The 20,582-nt window shown below is 34.9% G+C and overlaps 2 protein-coding genes across 10 annotated transcripts in view; one reads left to right on the top strand and one right to left on the bottom strand.

Annotated features, from left to right (window-relative positions):
• The window catches only part of mical2b (microtubule associated monooxygenase, calponin and LIM domain containing 2b), a 62,767-nt gene extending 51,328 nt beyond the window's left edge, over window positions 1-11,439 (bottom strand). For 6 of the 9 annotated variants that reach the window (XM_084397536.1, XM_084397538.1, XM_084397539.1 and 3 more), the window contains exons 1-2: window positions 10,545-10,711; window positions 1,696-2,024 (exon numbers count right to left, since the gene is read on the bottom strand). In XM_084397536.1, the coding sequence (XP_084253662.1) occupies window positions 1,696-1,959 (264 nt within the window). In that variant the 5' untranslated portion in view covers window positions 1,960-2,024; window positions 10,545-10,711. Of the gene's footprint in view, window positions 1-1,695; window positions 2,025-10,544; window positions 10,763-11,382 lie in introns of those variants that run through there. The other 3 variants (XM_084397537.1, XM_084397542.1, XM_084397541.1) reach the window with 2 other exon arrangements.
• Window positions 11,440-13,018: 1,579 nt separating this feature from the next.
• On the top strand, window positions 13,019-20,458 carry dkk3b (dickkopf WNT signaling pathway inhibitor 3b). Its single transcript, XM_084397430.1, has 7 exons — window positions 13,019-13,355; window positions 14,126-14,251; window positions 14,401-14,481; window positions 17,572-17,664; window positions 18,184-18,328; window positions 18,865-19,015; window positions 20,146-20,458. The coding sequence occupies exons 1-7, from the start codon at window positions 13,158-13,160 to the stop codon at window positions 20,213-20,215; spliced, it is 864 nt and encodes a 287-aa protein (XP_084253556.1). The 5' UTR covers window positions 13,019-13,157; the 3' UTR covers window positions 20,216-20,458.
• Window positions 20,459-20,582: the final 124 nt, after the last annotated feature.

Raw genomic sequence — 20,582 nt, 5'->3', positions numbered from 1 at the left:
AGCTGACCCGCATTCAAAAGCCAAGCTCGAGGATTAATCTTATGGGCTCTCAAGCATGGAAGACCACTGTGATAGAACAGTCTGAAAATAGAGCACTAAGAGTCAAACAAAGCACAGTAACGGTTCAGATTATCAATAAATTTAAGGCATTATTTACTGTAAATCTTGCTCTCAACATCTATTGAAATATGTATTATATTAAGTTTTAAATTATATATGTCAATAAGGTCATGACATTGTGAATCTGTGACATCAAGACATGACCAATCAATCATCGACAACCACGTATCATGAACGATTGCAACACATTGAGTTTGAATAGGCAAAAGTGAATTATGGTTAAACTTTTGGTCTGTTTGTCACACAAAGTTATCATATGGTTTCAGAAGATGTACACAATTTGAAGGCCCATATTTATAAACCTTTTAATGCTTTTTGTCACTTTGGAACTTGAGAGCCCAAATTAATTGAATGTATTTTGAGTTTCCATTCTTTGGTGAAATATTTCTATAAAACTGTTGTTGTGGAACAAGTCAGCAAATCTGTGAGCAATAAACTAAGCACACAATGCGAAATGCAAACCTATGCAAACAAACTAGGCCTACAACTGCACCACCACAATAGCAGAGACCAAGATAAAACACTAGAAATGAATAGCTAAAGCCCCAGAAAGCATTGAAATCTCCTTAACCTGACAATAAACTGCAAAACTAATATTCTTTAGGGTTTCCGATTCTTTCAACACCTTATCAAGCTCAAATAAGGTCAATAATCCACAGGCACAGTGCAAAACCACCATGCAAAACTCACTAACAACAATCTCAACATGTATGCTAATTCAAGTGACCTGAGATTAACACTTCCACTGACTGCTCACAAACGTCTACACGATAAAGCAGTGGTCTAGTTAATGCTTAGTAGACTTTAACAGTCAGCCTGAGCTTATAGTTAAACAAAAGACGACTTATTTTCCCAAGCTAACACAATAATAATAGCCCAAACACTAGCTAGCATGCAGCCTCCAAATTAAGTAAGCCTAGATTAGCTTGGCATGGCACTCCAGCATAGAGATCATGCCATTCTCATAAGTTAAAGCAACATTATTGAATCACTCTGATGAGGAAAATCACTTGTATGGGATTTCAGAGGCGAAAATTCTGTGAAACCATGCTAATGCTAATATTACAATTCAGATCTCATAAACATAGATATTTCAATGCATGCGCTACTCTTCTAAAAAAGCTCTAGATAGACAAAAATCCTGACTCATGTCCTCCTAACCCTTGATCCCTCAGTCCAACGGTCAACTGTAGCAGAAAAACGGCTAAAACTAAATGATGCTGATCCTCATTTCCTGTTTCATTTATAAATAGAACGAACACAAACTTTTCACAAAGGCGACCACCGCTACAACGATCTCTGCCACTAAATCAGACAAAAGTGATTTGACTAACAAATGTGGATATGAAAATGAGTTGTGCTATTTCAATTCTCTTTTGTTACACAACAGGTATTGACGTTTTTAGTCAGAATTCCAAATACGTAAACTTGACAAGTTTGTCGTCTTCTACATAAAAAAAAAAACGTACCTCGCTGAACCAGCCTTTCAAAGTGCCCTTATTTCTTTAAAGTAATTTCTGCTTCCTCAAAGAAGAGTGAGATCTGAAGGACACGTATAGAGCTCTGTAGACTTACTCTGGTTTCCGTGCAGGCTTTGCCCTTATTATACTCCTTATGGCTGGCTCTCTTGTCCAGTTTCGCCCACAGGCCTTGGGCCTTCCAGTAAGTGACGGCAGCTTTCAGGCTGCTGTAGAAGCCTCTGTGGTCGGAGGGGTTCAGCTCTAGCTGCCTGCAGAGGATGCTGAAGGCCTGAAGAGTTCCTTTACAGGTAGTGGCCTGCACAAAGTTCTCAAACAGCTGGCCGGCCTGAGACGCACGCTCGTCCTCCGTCTCTCCCATCTCTTTCCCTCTGTTGACAGAGGATTCAGTCAGAGGTTGATTGGTGCTGGCATTCCTTTCCAAGACTGGGGAAAGAAAAAGAACATAGGGTTTTTATTTGTTTCTAGACTGGGATGAAAGTGCCATAAATTTCATTATCTGCAATCCACAATCTGTATATGGGGGAAAAAAACATCCTATATATGGGTATACAGAGCAGTGAAATGACTAAAAATGGTAGGCAGTTGACATCGGATAGATTCATTTATTGCTTTAGGGCTCTGATTGCAGTCTGTCAAAGCTGTTTGCATATAAAGGTCAACATCACTGTCCTTATAAGTATTAAAGAGATGCACAACTACATTTCATTCTCCAAATAATTTGGTATGGTATATAATGCTAACTCAAATAAAAGTAAAATACATAAAGTAAATAAAGAAGAATAAATGAAGTGATAAAAGGTAAATAAATGCATATATAGAATAATAAAACTATTTTTTAATTAATTGTCAACTTAAAAAAAAAGAAGATAATTTCAAGCAATTATTTAGGAAACAATGTTTTCATTTAGCTGTTTTTAAAGAATATTTTAGAAAGAGGGTGTCCCATCATGTAAGGGGATTATCCTTTTTAGCATCTAAAACGTCATTAAAATGACTAGTCAACCATCTTTGGCTATCTGGACCATGCCTTGTATAAAACAGTGCATTCTGTCCTGAAGTACTGCTGGTAAATCAAATGAAAATGACACAAAAACACTTGGCATGTGCTGTAAAACAGGCCAGAAGAGTCACGTTAACTCCGAGTCTAGTGCTTGATAGGATTACTGCATGCAGAGCAAACGGGACAGAACAAAGGTATGTTCAAAATCAGGACACCAAGATTGTTCCAGTTGTAGACAACCTGTGAGCCAGAAAACTATTTTCATGCAAGAGTGGCCTTCACATTCTTCAAAATGTCTCCTGTCGTGCAGTGCAGGAGAGGGTAAATAGGTTTGGAATGGCATGAAGGTGGGACTATCACGCATTTCTCAATGTGTCCTTCAGGTAAATTCAGCAAGTGAACGGAGAGTTGATTTTGAGAGTGAAACCGGAGCGCACCGATACGTGAATGATTTTAATGCGCGTCTTCGGAGGTCATCTGAACGAGTGAGAAAACTTGGCAAAAGCTCGAGCTCAACAGCAGTCCAGCATCTTTCTCTCAATGAACACTCCTGAGGGTCACTTGAGTCTCACCAGCCTAATCAAATCTGCCAGCTGACGAGAGCTTCTCATTTATCTGCACGGTGGCATTACGCATTAGCGGCTCTCTCCCGATTCATTTGGGCAGTCACATCCACTGTTCGTTAACATTTTCACTGGTCCTCTACCATTCACCCTCCAAAAAAAACACACGCACATTAGAGACAAGACTGGAGTAATGATGCTGAAGACATTTATATATTATAAAAATAACTTGACCCAAATTTCTAGTCCTTGAATTCTCCAAGGACCGGATTTTTATGTCACCAATGGTCAGTGCAGCCAATGCAGTGTGGGAAAGTTCCCATTGCTAAATTTAACCATGCTGAAAAGGCATCAGGGGATATTTCTTGAAGCAAGATGAGCCAGGAAAGTTGCCTGGCACAAAATCATAGTTATATGTGAGACAAACAGCAAGACGGACCACATTTAGAAGCTACAAATCATAGTGTCTCAGTAGGACCAGCCTCTTGACAGATGGTACATCTGCAAGCAACCTGTGCCATTGCCTTCAGAGATGTTTTTCAACAGGATCATGCACATTTGCCCATCCCGTCTATCATAAACAGACATTAAAAAGTTCATGCTAATGTAACTGTGACCCCCAAACAAATTTACTTCGAAAGCTCAGACATGAAGTCTTTCACCATTAGGTCTTGACGAATCTTCTTGCAGGAGCTTCAGCTTTGAGATAACCATCAAAGGGTTCATACGCATCCCAATGGATTCGGCGGAAAGCAGCACCACTTAAAGCTGGAATTCCTAAGAGCCACTAAGATTATTCACATGACAGGAGCACTCAAAAGGGAAGTTAACCTCCTCTATTATTCTCACCAGGGCTGTATTTATTTGATAAAAAAAATAAATAAATAAGAGTAATAAAAATAAAACTGTAATAACATTTTACAATATTTAAAATAACTTTGTTTGAATATATTTTAAAATGTAATTTATTCCTGTGATGGCAAAGTATTTTCAGCATTATTACTCCAGTCTTCAGTGTCACATGATCCTTCAGAAATCATTCTGATAGGCTGATTTAGACTAGTGCTCAAGAAACATTCCTTATTATTATCAATGTTGAAAACAGTTGTGCTGCTTAACATTTTTGTGCAAACTGATACACTACCTTGTACGAAAAAATGAAATGTTAATACTTTTTTCAGCAATTACTAATTTATAAAGACAAAATATTTATATTTCAAATAAATGCTTTTGAACTATTCATACTGAAAAAAATTTGTTCTGAAGGATCATGTAAAAAAATGTGTATATACGCGTGTATATATTAGTTGTTGTTGATGTGTTTTTTTGTGTGTTTTGTATATTGAAATGGTGCTTCTCAATGGGTTTATCCTAAAGAATACATTTGTTCAAATCACACACACGTTGGGTTTCCATGTTTCAAGGTGAATTTCCATAGACAATGATTTTTATACTGTACAAACTGTATATTCTATTCGGACCCCTAACCACAACCCATCAAAAAACAATTTAATATAATTTATAAGTGGTTTCCTCATGGGGACAAGGTTATAAAAAGTGTCTATGTGGAGACATTTGGTCCCCATAAAGTAGGGTTTACCAGGAACACACACACACAAACAAACGGTTGCTCATGTTTGTAGGGAAAGTACACCCTACAGAGTCAATATAGATCACTGCCTGAAGTAGGCTATTACCGTACCAGCAAACAAAAGTAACCGGAGAGCAATGCTGCTGTCTAGGAGAGTTCGGTTACACTGGTTGAAGTGACGTTCATTATTGTTAGCCAGCTGACCTATAAGTAAGGATAATGTATTATGTATTTATTATATGGCATTGGTCGATATTGGATATTTAAAGCATGCTCATTTCCTATATATTTAGATTTAGATTACATTGGCCATCATCTAAAACTCACTTATAAAGTTGATCTTTAAAAACTGTGATAATTTACTGTTAAATCTAATATAGCATTTCTTAAAAATAGTAAAAAAAATCTAAATATCTAGGATATTAAACTATTTTATTTTGACATGATTGCACACTTTGCCAGAAACCCCTGAGAAATAAAACATTTTAAAGAAATGTTTCAGATGTTTTATCCCTTTAAGGGAACTCCCTTATTCCCAATGTGTTTTTCCAACTTTTGGAAGTACAGTCAAAAGTGCATAAAAAAAAAGTGTGATTTTCTGCACAGTATTTCCAGAGGCAGGATATCTGATATTGTATGAGGTCCAAGTCCTTCCTGTTTGTGAACTTTTTACTGCTTTGTGGTGGACAAAGAATTCAAAGCAGCCCCTAGATCACATCAGTGCTAAAATGTTGGCACTTTTTAGGATATCAAAATATGGCACAACAGCTCAACTAATGGGCTAATATCATTGGCAAACGGATGTAGAAAGAAAAATGCAAAGGGGAAAAATCAGCTATTTTGAGATCATGATTCTTGAGAATGATAAACAATCACTCTTGTTCAAACAAACTAAGCCGCAAAACGGCACAACTTATACATTAGGCGTAATGAAGGGGAAGATGTAGGTCAAACCCGTAATGAGTTCTCTAGAGTAACGTCTTCAGTACAGATTTGGTCGAGTGACATTGAACTGGGCAACACCCTTGTGCAACCAGGAATCCTTAAGCCATCAAAATAAACACCAGTCCTACAATTCCCACTAAACATATAACTGATACTGTGGTTGTGCAAAAAAAAAAAGAACACATTGTGAGGCATTTACAGAAAGATCTTCAGAGGAAAACTGACCTTTGAACAAGGTCTGAATATTTTGTATGGTAAAACAATTTTATAAAATGTCATGCTATGTTGCATTTGGAAGATTGTTAAGAAATTTGATTAAATGATGGATCTACCAAATGCAGCTTGTTGCACATATATATATATATATATATAATACATATACATATATATATATATATACATATATATATATATATATATATATATATATATATATAATACATATACATATATATATATATATATATATATATATAACAATTGCGACTTCATTGCTAACAATTGGCACTTTCACACAATTGCCAATTTATTACTCACAAATTACCTAATATACATTATTTAAACCTCAAAATTGCCAATAGGCTATATCTCACAATTACCACTTTATTGCTCACAATTACCTTATAGATATTATTTATATCTCACAATTGCCTATAAACAATTGCCACTTTATAAATTACAAATGCAACTTCCTTGCTAAAAATGGCCACTTTCTCACAATTGCCACTTTACACATTACAATTGCGAGCGACTATATCTAACAATTACTAATCTATAGCCTATATTGCCAACAATTTCCACTTCATCTCAAAATTGCCACTTTAAATCTTAAATTCCACTTTATATCTAACAACTGCCAAAATATATTACAATTGCGACTTCACTGCTAACAATTTCTACTTTCTCACAATTGCCATTTTAAATCTCAATTTCAAATTTATACCTCACAATTGCCTTATTATAGTTGCGACTTCATTGCTAACAATTGCGACTTCATTGCTCACAAATCACAATTGCAACTTTTGTATCGTAATTTTGACTTTGTGTGATTTTTTATAATATCAACCTGAAACCTCTCACTGTTGCTTTATATTTCTTTTTAACATTTTCTCCTACAATTGCCGATTTTATTTTTCACTCTGAAGCAGACACAGGCTTCCATATAAAGTGGATACGCTCTTGGAGAAACATTCTGGTGATCCTGCTCAGAATAGACAGGCCTCAAGTTTCAAGCACTGCCATGGTGTGATTCTATAGCCGTGCAGCAATGTACAGCAGGTTCAAAGCCTTGACATTAGGCTAATGAAGTCCTGGGGTAAATAATCCTATAGGCTACGCAGAAAATCATTTGCAGAGTTTGCTTAAACATTAAAAACAGAATCATCTTTCCCTAAACATGCATTTTAAAAGCTCTTTTGAGCTTTTGTCCTATATTCTCCAGAAATTCTGACAGATTCTACCTAGCAGACATCAAGATTTCTGGCAGCATCTTTAACTGATCCTGTTGTGTGGATGATATGATCCTTACGATAACAAACACACAACTTTCCACTTCCTCTAACGTTCTCTATCCCACTGGGAAGCAGAAGGGAGAATTATAATGGAAACAATTTAAAGACTCTAAAAGTGGTCCTGCTCCAGACAAAAAAAAGGATTGCGTTTTCTGGATTAAAATATTTCCGTTACACTACAACAGGATGGCCAAATGTAAACCATGTATTCACTAGGGTGAATGGATTTAGGTTGGATATAGTCTTACACACTCTTACTAACCTTTGCCATGACTAAAAACTACATATAGCCTTATAAGTCAGTAATTTAAATACATTTAGTATCAATCCTCTCAAGATATCAAATGTCAACATGAAGCAACTTTAACAGGTGTTCAGATTCTCCTCTCAGCTGGGTAGTGAAAAAGTACAAATGGAGTTGAGAAGCATTATTTGTTCCACATGAACCAGCCAGAGTCTGATCAACCAGCCAGGTTGGGTTGTTTTATCGTGAACGGCACTAACAAAATCCAATAGATGAACTTACGCAATTCCACTTACAGAGACTGCCATGTTGCGATACACTACCCACATGAAACGCATGAGAGGATCACAGCAGTTCAAGAGGAACGGGGAGGTTGTTATTTTGAGAGATGTCCACAGTGCAGCAGATAAACTTTCAGCATTCACATCTGTGGATAATTGGAGTCAAGCCATTTTAACTGAACTTCTACTGAGTCTTATCTTAAAAAAAAAAATCCCAAATAACCTAAACAGCTCAGAGGATCTCCAACATTATTTAGAGTCATTTCCCTATCCACCTCATGATCCTCTCTACGACTTTATATCTCACAATTGGGACTTCATTGTTCATAACTGTAACTATCTCACAATTACGACTGGGGCTGCACGATATATTGAAATGTTTTGGTTGAGTTTCATTGCGTTTTGGTTCTGTTTTCCCTGTTCGCCTGTATGACCTAGTTTCCTAGTGTGTGTCAGTTTGTTCCCTTGATTAAATATTCCATTCACCTGTTGTCCAGTTAATTTACTCATTAGTTCCTCTGTCTATTTAAGTACTGTCTTCACTCGGTTCATTGTTCGGTGTCGTCGAAGTTAAATGGTTGTGATGTTTCCCTGAGTGTTCCTGTGGGGTTTTGAGTTAAAGACTGTTTCCGTGAGTTCTTCGTCTTCACGCGCTTACTCGATACAGCTACCCGAGACATAGGCCTACATCCGCTTGAGTCAAATAAAAGTGTGACGGTTTAACATTTGAAAATAAAATTAAGACGTTAATGTTATTAGTATTGTAATTTTACAGTTGTACTAAATTTTATTTAAAAGACTAAATTTCTTATTTTACAGAACAAGTTACAATACTACAATATATTTTTTGTTTAATATATTATGTAAAAAAAAATATATATATATATACTCAAAATCTTACTCAAATGTAAATAAGAGTAAATAATCTCATTCTAATTTCTAAATAATTCTAAATTAAATTTCCCAGTTTTTTTTAAAAATTACTTTATTTTGCACTCAAGAATGATTTCCAATTCTTTCCAAATATAGCTATTTAAGTTAAGTTATCTAGTGAAAATTCCGTTTTTTCTTCATATCGCAATATATAATCGCAGAACAAGTAAATATTGCAATGCCAGTTTTTTCCAATATCGTGCAGCCCTAATTGCGACTTTATCTCACAATACCAACTTTATTTATTGCAACTTTGTACTGTACCTCACAATTGGGACTTAATTGCTCACAATTGCAACTTCTCTGCGGATCTTTCCTCATGCCTGTGATGAATCTGTGGTTGATGAAACAGAAATCCATTTGATAGACAAACACCATAGTAGTGTATTTCTGTCTTTCTCTGTGCTCAGGACGGCCCTTATAAGTCAATGGCATATTCCAGGAAGCGGGGATTGTGTAACAGTATCGTTTTGCCCTATAGGCAACAGAAGTACAACATATTGAAAAGCTCTCATAAACAACCACATGATCTGCAAGAGACTAAACGGATCAAGAAAAGCAAACACCTAATGGTGCATCTCGTACATTGCGTCATGAGAACCCATATAAAATAGATGGTGTTAAAGGGATACTCCACTTTAAAATGAAAATTCTGTCATCATATACTCACCCTCATGTTGTTTCAAACCTGTATGAATCTCTTTCTTCTGCTGAACAGAAAGGAAGATATTTAGAAGAATATCAGTAACCAGACAGTTTCTGGTCTCATTGACTTCCATAGTAGGAAAAAAATATACTATGGAAGTCAATGAGACCAGAAACTGTCTGGTTACTTATATTCTTCTGAATATCTTCCTTTCTGTTCAGCAGAAGAAAGAAATTCATAAAGGATTGAAACAACATGAGGGTTGAGTATATGATGACAGAATTTTCATTTTAAAGTGGAGTATCCCTTTAAAGTTCAGCGGCACTGCTGGGAATTTAGGATACAGACATACTAGTCTTAGAAAAAAAGAACAAATATTTATCTAGACAACTTGAATTTCATTACAAATTAAACTAAACACGCAAATACAAAAGAAACATCTGCGGAGGCAATAATCAAGTTATTCATCAATTGAGACATTTTGATGCCAGTCTGAGCCTGTTGATCTCTACAGTCTGAGCAATACACACCAACAATGAGTAATCCTGGAACACAGGGAGAGAAAAACAACACTCTAGTCTAACCAAAACCATTCATGTTACATATCACAGAAGTTAGGAAACTTCCATCAGCATAAAGAAACACAATCACCATTTGGAAATTGCTGATTAAAACAAGTTTACCAGAGAATAGTCATAATTAAGACCAAAACTGGTCTCTTTGGAACTTCTCTCTTTGGAATGTTTTAGCTAGTTTCTAGACCATCCTTCAGACAGATTCCCAAAGCGAATGTTGTCATTTTAGCTAGTGGCTGTCTCAGGCAAACTATAATGATAAAAAAAGTCATGCTTTAGTGCTGTATTGGCATTATCTAGGAGATAAACTACAAACCTGGACAGCTGACAAGCACTCCAAAGGCAGTAGTCAATTATTTACACCACTCTTGAAACTAACCTGGCTAAGATGTAATCAAACACCCGACTGGATATCCAATACAACTTTGTTAACAAATTAGTTAATTCATTATAATAATATAATTATCATAACGCAATTATACATAGCATAACTAAACCTATTTATTTATGTTATAATATAACAATGTTTTTTTTTTCCATATGTATGGCATCAGTGTATCCTGTCAATGCAGCGCGTGCCCATATAGCGTGTCACTTCTAGTTTCCCAGCAGCTCGTGCTTTGACGCGCTCAAATAAGTGATCAACAAACTTACTTTTACCGCTGGAATGTGACTTTGGGCTTCAGCGACAGCCGCAGAATCTGATTGACAGCGGTCGATATTATCCGTATACAGTATCTGACCTCTGAAGTTTATCTCTCAGAGAGAAATGTTTGTATCTTATGATTCCATCCACCCGGTTGTTGATATAGGTCGCCCTCGCGACTCACTGGCTCTTTATGCCCTTTATAATTAGAGGCGGGGCTTCCCGTGACGACCAATGGGAAGTTCAGATCAACTTGGAGGGCGAATCCCAGTTGATTTTTTTTTTTAATCAGGCGTCTGACTCTGTACTTCATTTTACTTCATTCTATGGAGAAACTGTATTGAGGGTTTGAGCTGAGCGAAAGCTGTAATTGCAACAATTTTCAACAATATATCAAAAATAACTTTAGACGTTCAGGTTTTGAATACAATTTGGTTTTGTAAAATATGATATGGTTAGCAACAACACATCGATTGCAAAACGGCATTTCATTAATACGAATGGAATTTTAGTAGGCTACATACACACAACATGTTGTGCATTAACGATTAGAATATTCCCAATTTATTTTTATACGCATTAATGTTTCTCTCCACACACACATAAAAGCAAGCTTATGTTTTCTGCCCTGTACCAACTGTCCTACAGACGCCTCATGATCCAGGCAGCTGACCTGCTCGAAGTAAAATATGTCCTTTAACATGCACTCTAATTTTAAACTCCCAGACCATTAAAAGCCTATCTTTACGCCAAAATCTATTTTTCTCATTCTTTTAAATGTTATACACAATATGCTACATAGTATTTGAGTCTTGATAAATATGATGAGCATGCATTTTGTCTTACCTACAACAGTGAAAGAGTTCTGGCTCTCACGCCAACAGTTTAATCTCACACATGCTGGCAGGTGTTTCATTAGCACAGCGAATCACAGCGGTGAACGAGATATTGTACTCTGTCGCCATCTACTGGACTCTTAAAGGATGTGCACGCTTAATGCACTTTGAGAAGAGGTGCCAAATGTGTGCAATCGGATGCGTTCATTAGACTCTAGGTATTTGTAGCAAAGAAATAAAAATTAAATACTAATTCATGTTGAAACAACAAGCAGTGGCGGATTAAGACTCTTTGGTGCCCCTCACTGTAAAACAATAATTTTCATGATTTGTTATCACAATTTTTTTTCTTTTGTCAAATCAACTTAGATCATGTGATAACATAATAGCATTTGCGATTCTGTTGATTTACCCAATCTCCTTCTTTGTATTAACTAAAAAATTAATTTCAATGAACTCAAAATTTTAAGGCAACCAGGTAACTTACTCTTTTTAAGTTAAACCAACAATTATTTTTTACAGTGCTGGGCACTGACACCTAATTACTATTACAACTTTCATTTCCAACCAAAATCCAACGTCTGTACGACGTCGGATGTTGACGTCAGTCTGACGTTGGGTTCTGATGTCAACCCAACTTTCAGTTTGCTTGCAGCAAAATATTATAAAAAAAACGGAACAAATATATATATATATACTTTTTTTAATGTAATATTGTGAAGTATTATTACCATTTAAAATAATGGTTCTATATTTTAATATAGTCTACTTTGAAATATAATTTATTTCTGTGATGCAGAGCTGTATTTTCATCATCATTACTCCAGTCATCCGTGTCAAATGATACTTCAGAAATCATTCTATGCTGATTTATTATCAATGTTGAAAACAGTTGCGCTGCTATACATTTTTTTTTTTTTTTGGAACCTGTGATACTTTTTTTCAGGATTCATTGATGAATAAAAAGTAAAAAACAGCATTTATTCAAAATAGAAATCTTTTCTAACAATATAAATCTTTACTATCACTTTTTTAATCAATTTAACACACCTTTGCTGAATAAAAGTATTAATTTCTTTCAAAAAAAAAAAGACTGACCAAAAGCTTTTGAACGGTATATTGTAATAAAAGATTACTATTTTAAAGAAATGCTGTTCTTTTTCTTTCTTTCTTTTTTTTCTGAAAAAAAAAGTATCACAGATTATATATATAAAAATATATATTAAGCAGCACAACTGTTTCCAACATTGATAATAAATCAGCATATTAGAATGATTTCTATGTGACACTGAAGACTGGAGTAATGATGCTGAAAAGTCAGCTTTGCATCACAGAAATAAATTATATTTTAAAGTAGCCTACATTAAAATAGAAAACCATTATTTCAAATTGTAATAATATTTCACAATATTTTTTTTCTTTCTATATTTTTGATCAAATAAATGCAGGCTTGATGAGCATAAGAGACCTTGTTTCAAAAACATAATTTAGACTAGCCTACAGTATATTGTAACGCACTAAACGACGTATATCAATAAACAAGATAAGCTATGATATATTGTTCTGTTTTAAATTATGTTTTATATCGAGCTAACAAACACATTTTCCTAAATGTTAAAGGGCAGTGCGCTGTCGCTTTAATAATTGAGCCATCAGACGCTATAGTGGGAGCCAAAAACCTTTTCCGGTCTTTTTTTCCCCTCACAAGTTTCCAAATAAACCACGTCCCAGGCACAGACAGGGTCTGTGATTTTCGCCAGAGGTGACTCGCCTAAGTAAAAAACGATGCTGAAGTGTGTGATATTATCCCTTTGCGTGTGCTTTGTGTTGGGCAGCTCAGTTCACAGAGGGGGACATCTGGACATCACCGAGACCCTGGAGGAGCATGTGGTACACGGACAAACCACTTTAAACGAGATGTTCAGGGAGGTGGAAAAACTGATGGAGGACACGCAGCAGAAACTAGAGGAGGCTGTCCACCAGGTATGACTGGAGAAACAACAATCTCTGCAGACTGAATTTTGTTTTGCACCGTGTCTTTTGCTTATGCTCTAGGATGTCCGATTCGTAAACGAAATTTGAGTCGGATCTTTTCAATGAATCTTTTTTTAAACGTGTTCACAAAACATCGAACGAATCTTATAACGGATTTGGTTTTAGTAAATAACTTTTAATAAATCCTACAAAAAGTTGTAGTATTGTTCAGTGTATATTTTTAAGTAGGCTATTATTATTTTGGTTTTAAATTAGGCTATAACTGTTGCTGCAAACTGAACTGGGACACATGAAATTGCAAAAAACATTCCCCCGGTTTCACAGACAAGGCTTATAAGCCTATAGTCCCAGACTAAAATGCAATATTGAGCTGTTTTAACTGAAAACAACTTTCACTAACAAATAGCCTATGTCAGTGCCATGTTTTGTCTCAAGATGCACACCAGTAAAAAAAATTTCTTTATAAAAGCTATTTAAATTTCCTAATTGAAAGCCCTGTCTGTGAAACCAGGCCAATATTAATAAAACTTTATCGACAAAAACCGTAATATGCAAAGTGTCTAAATGATTTTTGAACCGGTTCTTTGAAGCGAACTGTCTCATTAGAATCGATTCACGGAAATGAATCGGACTTTCCATCACTAGAGGATTAAATGCAAGATTTTCCTCAGAATTCTCAATGTCTAATAAAAAGTACAGTTAAAACATTATTCACATCTAAACATTATTAATCTTATTTAATAAATATGCTCAATCAGATGGAGAATGAGTCATCAAAATCGCTGTTACATGGACGTAACTTTCCTGCCAGTTATCACAATGAAACTACAACAGAGATCAAGGTGGGGAATCGGACCGTGCATCTGATAGAGAGAATTGACAAGGTATTTCATGTGTTTATTGGCTTGTACTTGATGTGATTTTATATTTATATTTGCACTGTATTGACATGAACAGAACTGCATTGTGCTCATGCCTTTGTAGATTGATTTGCCTTGTCTCTATCTGCAACTTACTCCTGGTTTTCCTGTAGGAAACAGATAATAAGACTGGAAAGACTCATTTTTCCAGAACTCTCATTCAGGACACTGAACGGTGGAATGAAGTAGATCATGTGAGTCTATATTTCATCTACAGCCTTGATATCACTTTAAGTTATAGCCAATAAACCATTTAAAAAAAGTGACCATATAAAATGCAGATATGTAGATATCAAACTTCCAGTGCTATGAACCACCCTGAAGTGAGTTTGTCGTCACTTTGGCAACCTGGGGTTAGAAAACAGAGTTTATTTATTAAAACCAACATGGATTTTCCACTTCACCAGTCATCAAACTAGGACTTTCCATTTACATGGGAAACATGTGGCACATCATTGAGACTTTTCTAAACATGGACGATTCTTGTAAATAAAGTAGTTTGAGGGACAGATGGTTCACATCAGTCCTCTTTCCTCACATTTTGTATTGTTGCTGTGACTAAAATATAAGCTTTTACTTTTTATAAGGCTTATAAAAGATGCCCTCTACAGAAATTATTCTTTTAAACACTGGATCATTCAACATGAACACATTCCCCCGGTTTCACAGACAAGGTTTAAGCCTAGTCCGAGACTAAAATGCATATTTGAGCTGTCTTATAGCGACTTTTAAAATATGTCAGTGCCATTGTTTTGTCTCAAGATGGACACCAGTAATGTATTTTTTTCTAAGGCACGTTTATAAAAGATACTTAAATGCCCTAATTGAACTAAGTCCTAATCCTGGCTTAATCTAAGCTCTGTCTGTGAAACCGGGCCATAATGTCTTTTTTTTTTTTTTCAAGACTAAATGTAATGTTTAGCATCCTTCATTTCTAAAGTACACTCTCAATTCTCTTGAATAACAGACTAACTGTGTTTAATAGCTTTTGATTGAAATAAGAGACAGCTACCATTCTATCTATTCCAGAGTAAAACCTGAATATATCAAGATTACACTTATGGTCCTTATGCATTTCTGCAACAATTTTACAGATGGCAGTGCCATTAGAGGCTCTTGTTCAGGCAGTCTTCTGGCACCAGGACGATATATGGTGAAATTAGAACAGCTGGAAAAAATGCATGGAAAGTGGTGCACTGGGATTGTGTGGTTGAGAGTTAGTGCCAGCAGCCATGTTGCCATGAGACAGCTCTAGTGGTTTCTCTCCCATTTTGCACAGTGGCAAATCTGAGCTCACAGACAGTTGATAAGCATGGTATGTGTAATGATGGACAGCTGGTCATTTTTTTGCAAAATAAAATCTAGATGTGAACAATCAATACTTTATTTCATGTATTACAGGACTAGTTACCAAAAAAGTAATTATATATATATATATATATGTGTGTGTGTCTGTGTATGTATGTATGTATGTATATATATATATGTGTGTGTGTGTGTGTGTATATCAATGCATATGTATATGTGTGTGTGTATGTATATATATATATATATATATATATGTGTGTGTATATATGTATATGTGTATATATATATATATGTATGTGTATATATGTATATGTATGTATATATATATATATATATATGTGTGTGTGTATATATATGTGTGTATATATGTTGGTTTTCATTTTACACACTGTATATTCATTATTTAATAATTTATTAATTATTATTAAATAAGATAAAATTATTAAAATATACAATTATATATACAAGATATGTACTGTATACATTATATATATATATATATATATATATATATATATATATATATATATATATATACAGTACTGTGCAAAAGTCTTAGGCATGTTCATTTTGTGATGATGTCTTATGTTTTCTACACATTTTCAGTTTGTATTCTGTCTTCTAGAAGAACTTGGACCTGAACTTCCTGTTCTTTAGGAAAGTTGTTTTTGTTCGTGAGGAATTACTGAGAGGTTTTTTCACGTGACTCACTCACATTAGTCTAGACTCCAGGCATTGTAACTCTGGGGGGAAGGGTAGTGGTAGTGGTAGGTCGCTGTTACAGCTCTCAAAGGAGTGAAGTGCTGAGATGGGTTTCTGGACCTCCAGATCTGCAAATGTGGAATTAATTATGACACCGCTGATGAGATCATCAGGTATTAACTTTTAAAAATGACTCCTGTTTGTCTGCCATAAACTGCAGGGCAGTTGGAGACTATTCGCTATTCTTTATCTAGTTTATTTGTAAATATTTTCAGCAGAGTGGAAATATATTGGAAAAAATATTACGTGTTTTCCCTCCTTTTCCTTAGGATATAAAGTTAAGTCACAATTTCCATCATATCAATTTCCAGCGTCTAAGAAAGTACAAGCACGCAAAGGACTGTTTTTGTTAATACATTATTATATTCACTCATCGTTGGAAGCGTAGATGTGGTGGATGTTCCAGACAACACAAATGTGTTTTTCAGTTAATGGTAGGTGGTTGTTTCTTTGAGTCCCCAGCTGAATTTCTGTCTGGGAGGGGCGAAACACCTCGTTGGAATTTCTTGACCTAAAGTACAAAACAAGACTTACTATTACAGTACTTTAGGAACAATACTGTAGGATATTTAAAAGAAAAATTCCCTGAAAAATTAGACAAACAAAAATACTGGCATCGTACACACCCTCATGTTGTTCCAAACCTCTATGACTTTCTTTCTTCTGAAGATTATAATAGATGTTTAGCAGAATGTCCACGCTGCTCTTTTCCATATAATGAAAGTGAATGGTGAACAAAAGCAGCACACTAGCACTGTCAGAAATTTGGGAATTTATGATGTTATGAATCTGATGTCGAATCATGAAAATATTGTCCAGCAGAGTTTATTGTATGAATAGAGGTGCTTGGGATTTTTGCTGAACTGTATGTACAATAACAGTGTTTCTGTAATATACATTGAACAAAATTATAAACGCAACACTTTTGTTTTTGCCCCCATTTTTCATGTGCTGAACTCAAAGATCTAAGACTTTTTCTATGTACACAAAAGGCCTATTTCTCTCAAATATTGTTCACAAATCTGTCTAAATCTGTGTTAGTGAGCACTTCTCCTTTGCCGAGATAATCCATCCACCTCACAGGTGTGGCATATCAAGATGCTGATTAGACAGCATGATTATTGCACAGGTGTGCCTTAGGCTGGCCACAATAAAAGGCCACTTTAAAATGTGCAGTAATATTTGAGATGTCAGTTTCATTCTTGTTCACACAGGAGTGCATGATTGACGAGGACTGTGGAAACGACAGCTTCTGCCTCTATGAGATCATCACCTCCAAATGCATCCCGTGCCAGACGACTAATATGGTCTGTGCTCACCTTTTGTTAAAAAATAAAAATGATATATACGGTCATGGTCAAGTTTACATACACCTTGAAAAATCTGCAAAATAATTATTATTTGAACTAAATTAGATGGATCATACAAAATACATGCATTCAGTTTTCCAGCATCTGCATATTTCAACCCTCTTTAGCAGTGACTGTATGATTTTGAGATCCATCTTTTCACACTGAGGACCATTGAGTGACTCAAATACATTAAGAGCCGGAGGGGGGTGAAAACTTTTGAACAGGATGAAGATGTCCAAATATCAAATTTGTTCATTTAGTAAGGAAGCAACAGAAGATACTTACATGTTTTCCAGAAGACAAATTAAGTACAATTTACCTTGATCTTCAAATTCAAAACGTTTTCAGTTTTTATGGCTCTTTTTGCTTTGTGTATCCTTCTTTATATATATGTATGTATGTGTATATACACACACACACACACACACACACACACAATTTTTGTGAAAATATATTGATATTATTTACTTCTAGGAGTGCACAAGGGACGTGGAGTGTTGTGGAGATCAGCTGTGTGTGTGGGGTGTTTGTGCTCAGAACAGAACCAAAGGACAGTCTGGAACAATCTGCCAGTACCAGAGCGACTGCAGTCCTCAACACTGCTGTGCCTTTCACAAAGGTTGTGTACTCTTTGTATAGATTATCTCAGTTTTAAAGTTGTAATAATTTATATTTTTACTATGGATTTTCGCGTTGTAGGATTTAAAGTCTGTGACAATGGTAAAACTACAATAAATGATAAAGACATGAGAAATACCAAATATAATTTATTGGTTTTAATAAAAATCAACCCCTGGGACATAAAAGTGCCTAAATAAGCAACTATGTTAGAAAAGCAGTTGGTTATATTGTAAAACATCTGAAACATATCCCGTTTCACTGGGCCTCCCAGTCAGAAGGTTTCTCCTCAAAGTACTAAATAATTGTTTCCTTATGAATTTACAATTGAACTCCTCGCTCACTCAGTTCAGTGTTCCTCAGTTGTCTTACTGTTGCCAAATACGCATTAATCACACAAGATACACACCAACAACATTTGCTGTGGTTTTGACACACCTAATCTTTATCTCCCTAATTTCTGCTGTACCTCTCTCTGTAGTCTCTATCTCTCCCTCCCTCTTCTTTTTAATATTTCTTGTTTTTTTTTCTCTCCAGCCCTGCTCTTCCCCGTGTGCCGCCCCAAGCCACAGGAAGGCCAAGGCTGCTCCAGTCACCCTAACCAGCTGATGGAGTTATTACTGTGGGACGAGGAGGGTCCACGGGAGCACTGCCCCTGTGCTGCAGGCCTGCACTGCCAGCCTCTCGAGTGAGACCGCAATTTCATCACAAACATTCCTTGCATGAGTCTATCTGGTGTGTTGCACACGGCTAAGCAGGTCTGGCCTTATTTGTATAGACATTTTTGTTCTTTGTAATTGTAATCTAGCTAGCCAATCAGATTGCAGCTTGCGGGTAAGGGAAAGCTCTTGGTATTTTACAAATAGTGCCAGGCAACGATTAATCGCGATTAATCACATCCAAAATAAAAGTTTGTGTTTACATAATATATGTGTGTGTACTGTGTATAATTATTTTGTATATATAAATACATACACATGCATGTATATATTTTAAGAATTTTTATGTATTTATAGATAAAATATTTATATTTATATATAATATAAATTATGCATAAATATACATACAGTATATATATTCAAATATATATATATATATATATATATATATATATATATATATATTTCTTAATATATATATATATATATATATATATATATATATATATATATATATATATATATATATATTTCTTAAATATATACATGCATGTGTGTGTATTTATATATATATATATACATACATATATATATATATAATATAAAAAAATTATTATACACAGTACACACATATATTATGCAAACACAAACTTTTATTTTGGCTGTGATTAATCGATTTGACAGCACTAATATATATGTGTGTGTGTATATATATATATATATATATATATATATATATATATATATAATGCTCATCAAGCCTGCATTTATTTGATTAAAAACATAATAATAATAATATTTGTGAAATATTAAAATTAAAATAATGGTTTTCTAATTTAATATACTTTAAAATATAATTTATTACTGTGATGCTGAGCTGTATTACTCCAGTCTTCAGTGTCACATGATCCTTCAGAAATCATTCATGCTGATTTATTATCAATGTTGGAAACAGTTGTGCTGCTTAATATTTTTTATAGGCTTGATAAGCATAAGAGACTCATTTCATTTTTCCAAACTTTTGACCGGTCTCTCTGTGTGTGTGTGTGTGTATGTATGTATGTATGCATATATATATATATGTATATATAGCTCACATTTGTATATGTATATGTGTGTGTGTATATATAGCTCACATTTATCTGTTTTATTGTTACAGGAAAAGATCAGTGTGTGTAGATGACAGGAACACTTCTGGTGAAAGAAATGTGGACTCCCACAGAAACTGAAACTTTATCAGTTTTGTTATTTTGTCAGTAACCTTTTGTAGCATCAAAGTGCCTTTTTTCATTTCTTAATAAAATCGGAGGAACTGTAATTTATAGAAAAAATTGTGCCATTTGTACTTTGTGTGATATCACATGGAATTACAAAGATAACGTGTTTTCAAAAAGCGGAATATTTTGATAGTGTTCATTATGCTGACCTAGCTTGGTATTATTTTACTTCCTAATAAATATGATTTCTGGTTATTTTTGGCTGACTTTTGAATGTATTATTTTGAAAAGCAAATGTTTAAAAGCAAAAAATGCAACACCGCTTGTACAAAATATGAACAGCAGATGGCAGTGTTGAATTGTGGATGGGAATGAGGTT

Source organism: Rutilus rutilus, assembly GCF_951802725.1.
Source record: "Rutilus rutilus genome assembly, chromosome: 23".
NCBI lineage: Eukaryota > Metazoa > Chordata > Actinopteri > Cypriniformes > Leuciscidae > Rutilus > Rutilus rutilus.
This window is presented reverse-complemented; position numbering and strand designations above follow the sequence as displayed.

Coding starts and splice junctions, on each gene's coding strand:
- dkk3b (XM_084397430.1), top strand. CDS start 13,158: ATGCTGAAGTGTGTGATATTATCCCTTTGCGTGTGCTTTGTGTTGGGC. Junction 13,356..14,125: donor TAGAGGAGGCTGTCCACCAG/GTATGACTGGAG, acceptor ATGCTCAATCAG/ATGGAGAATGAGTCATCAAA. Junction 18,329..18,864: donor CTGCTGTGCCTTTCACAAAG/GTTGTGTACTCT, acceptor TTTTCTCTCCAG/CCCTGCTCTTCCCCGTGTGC.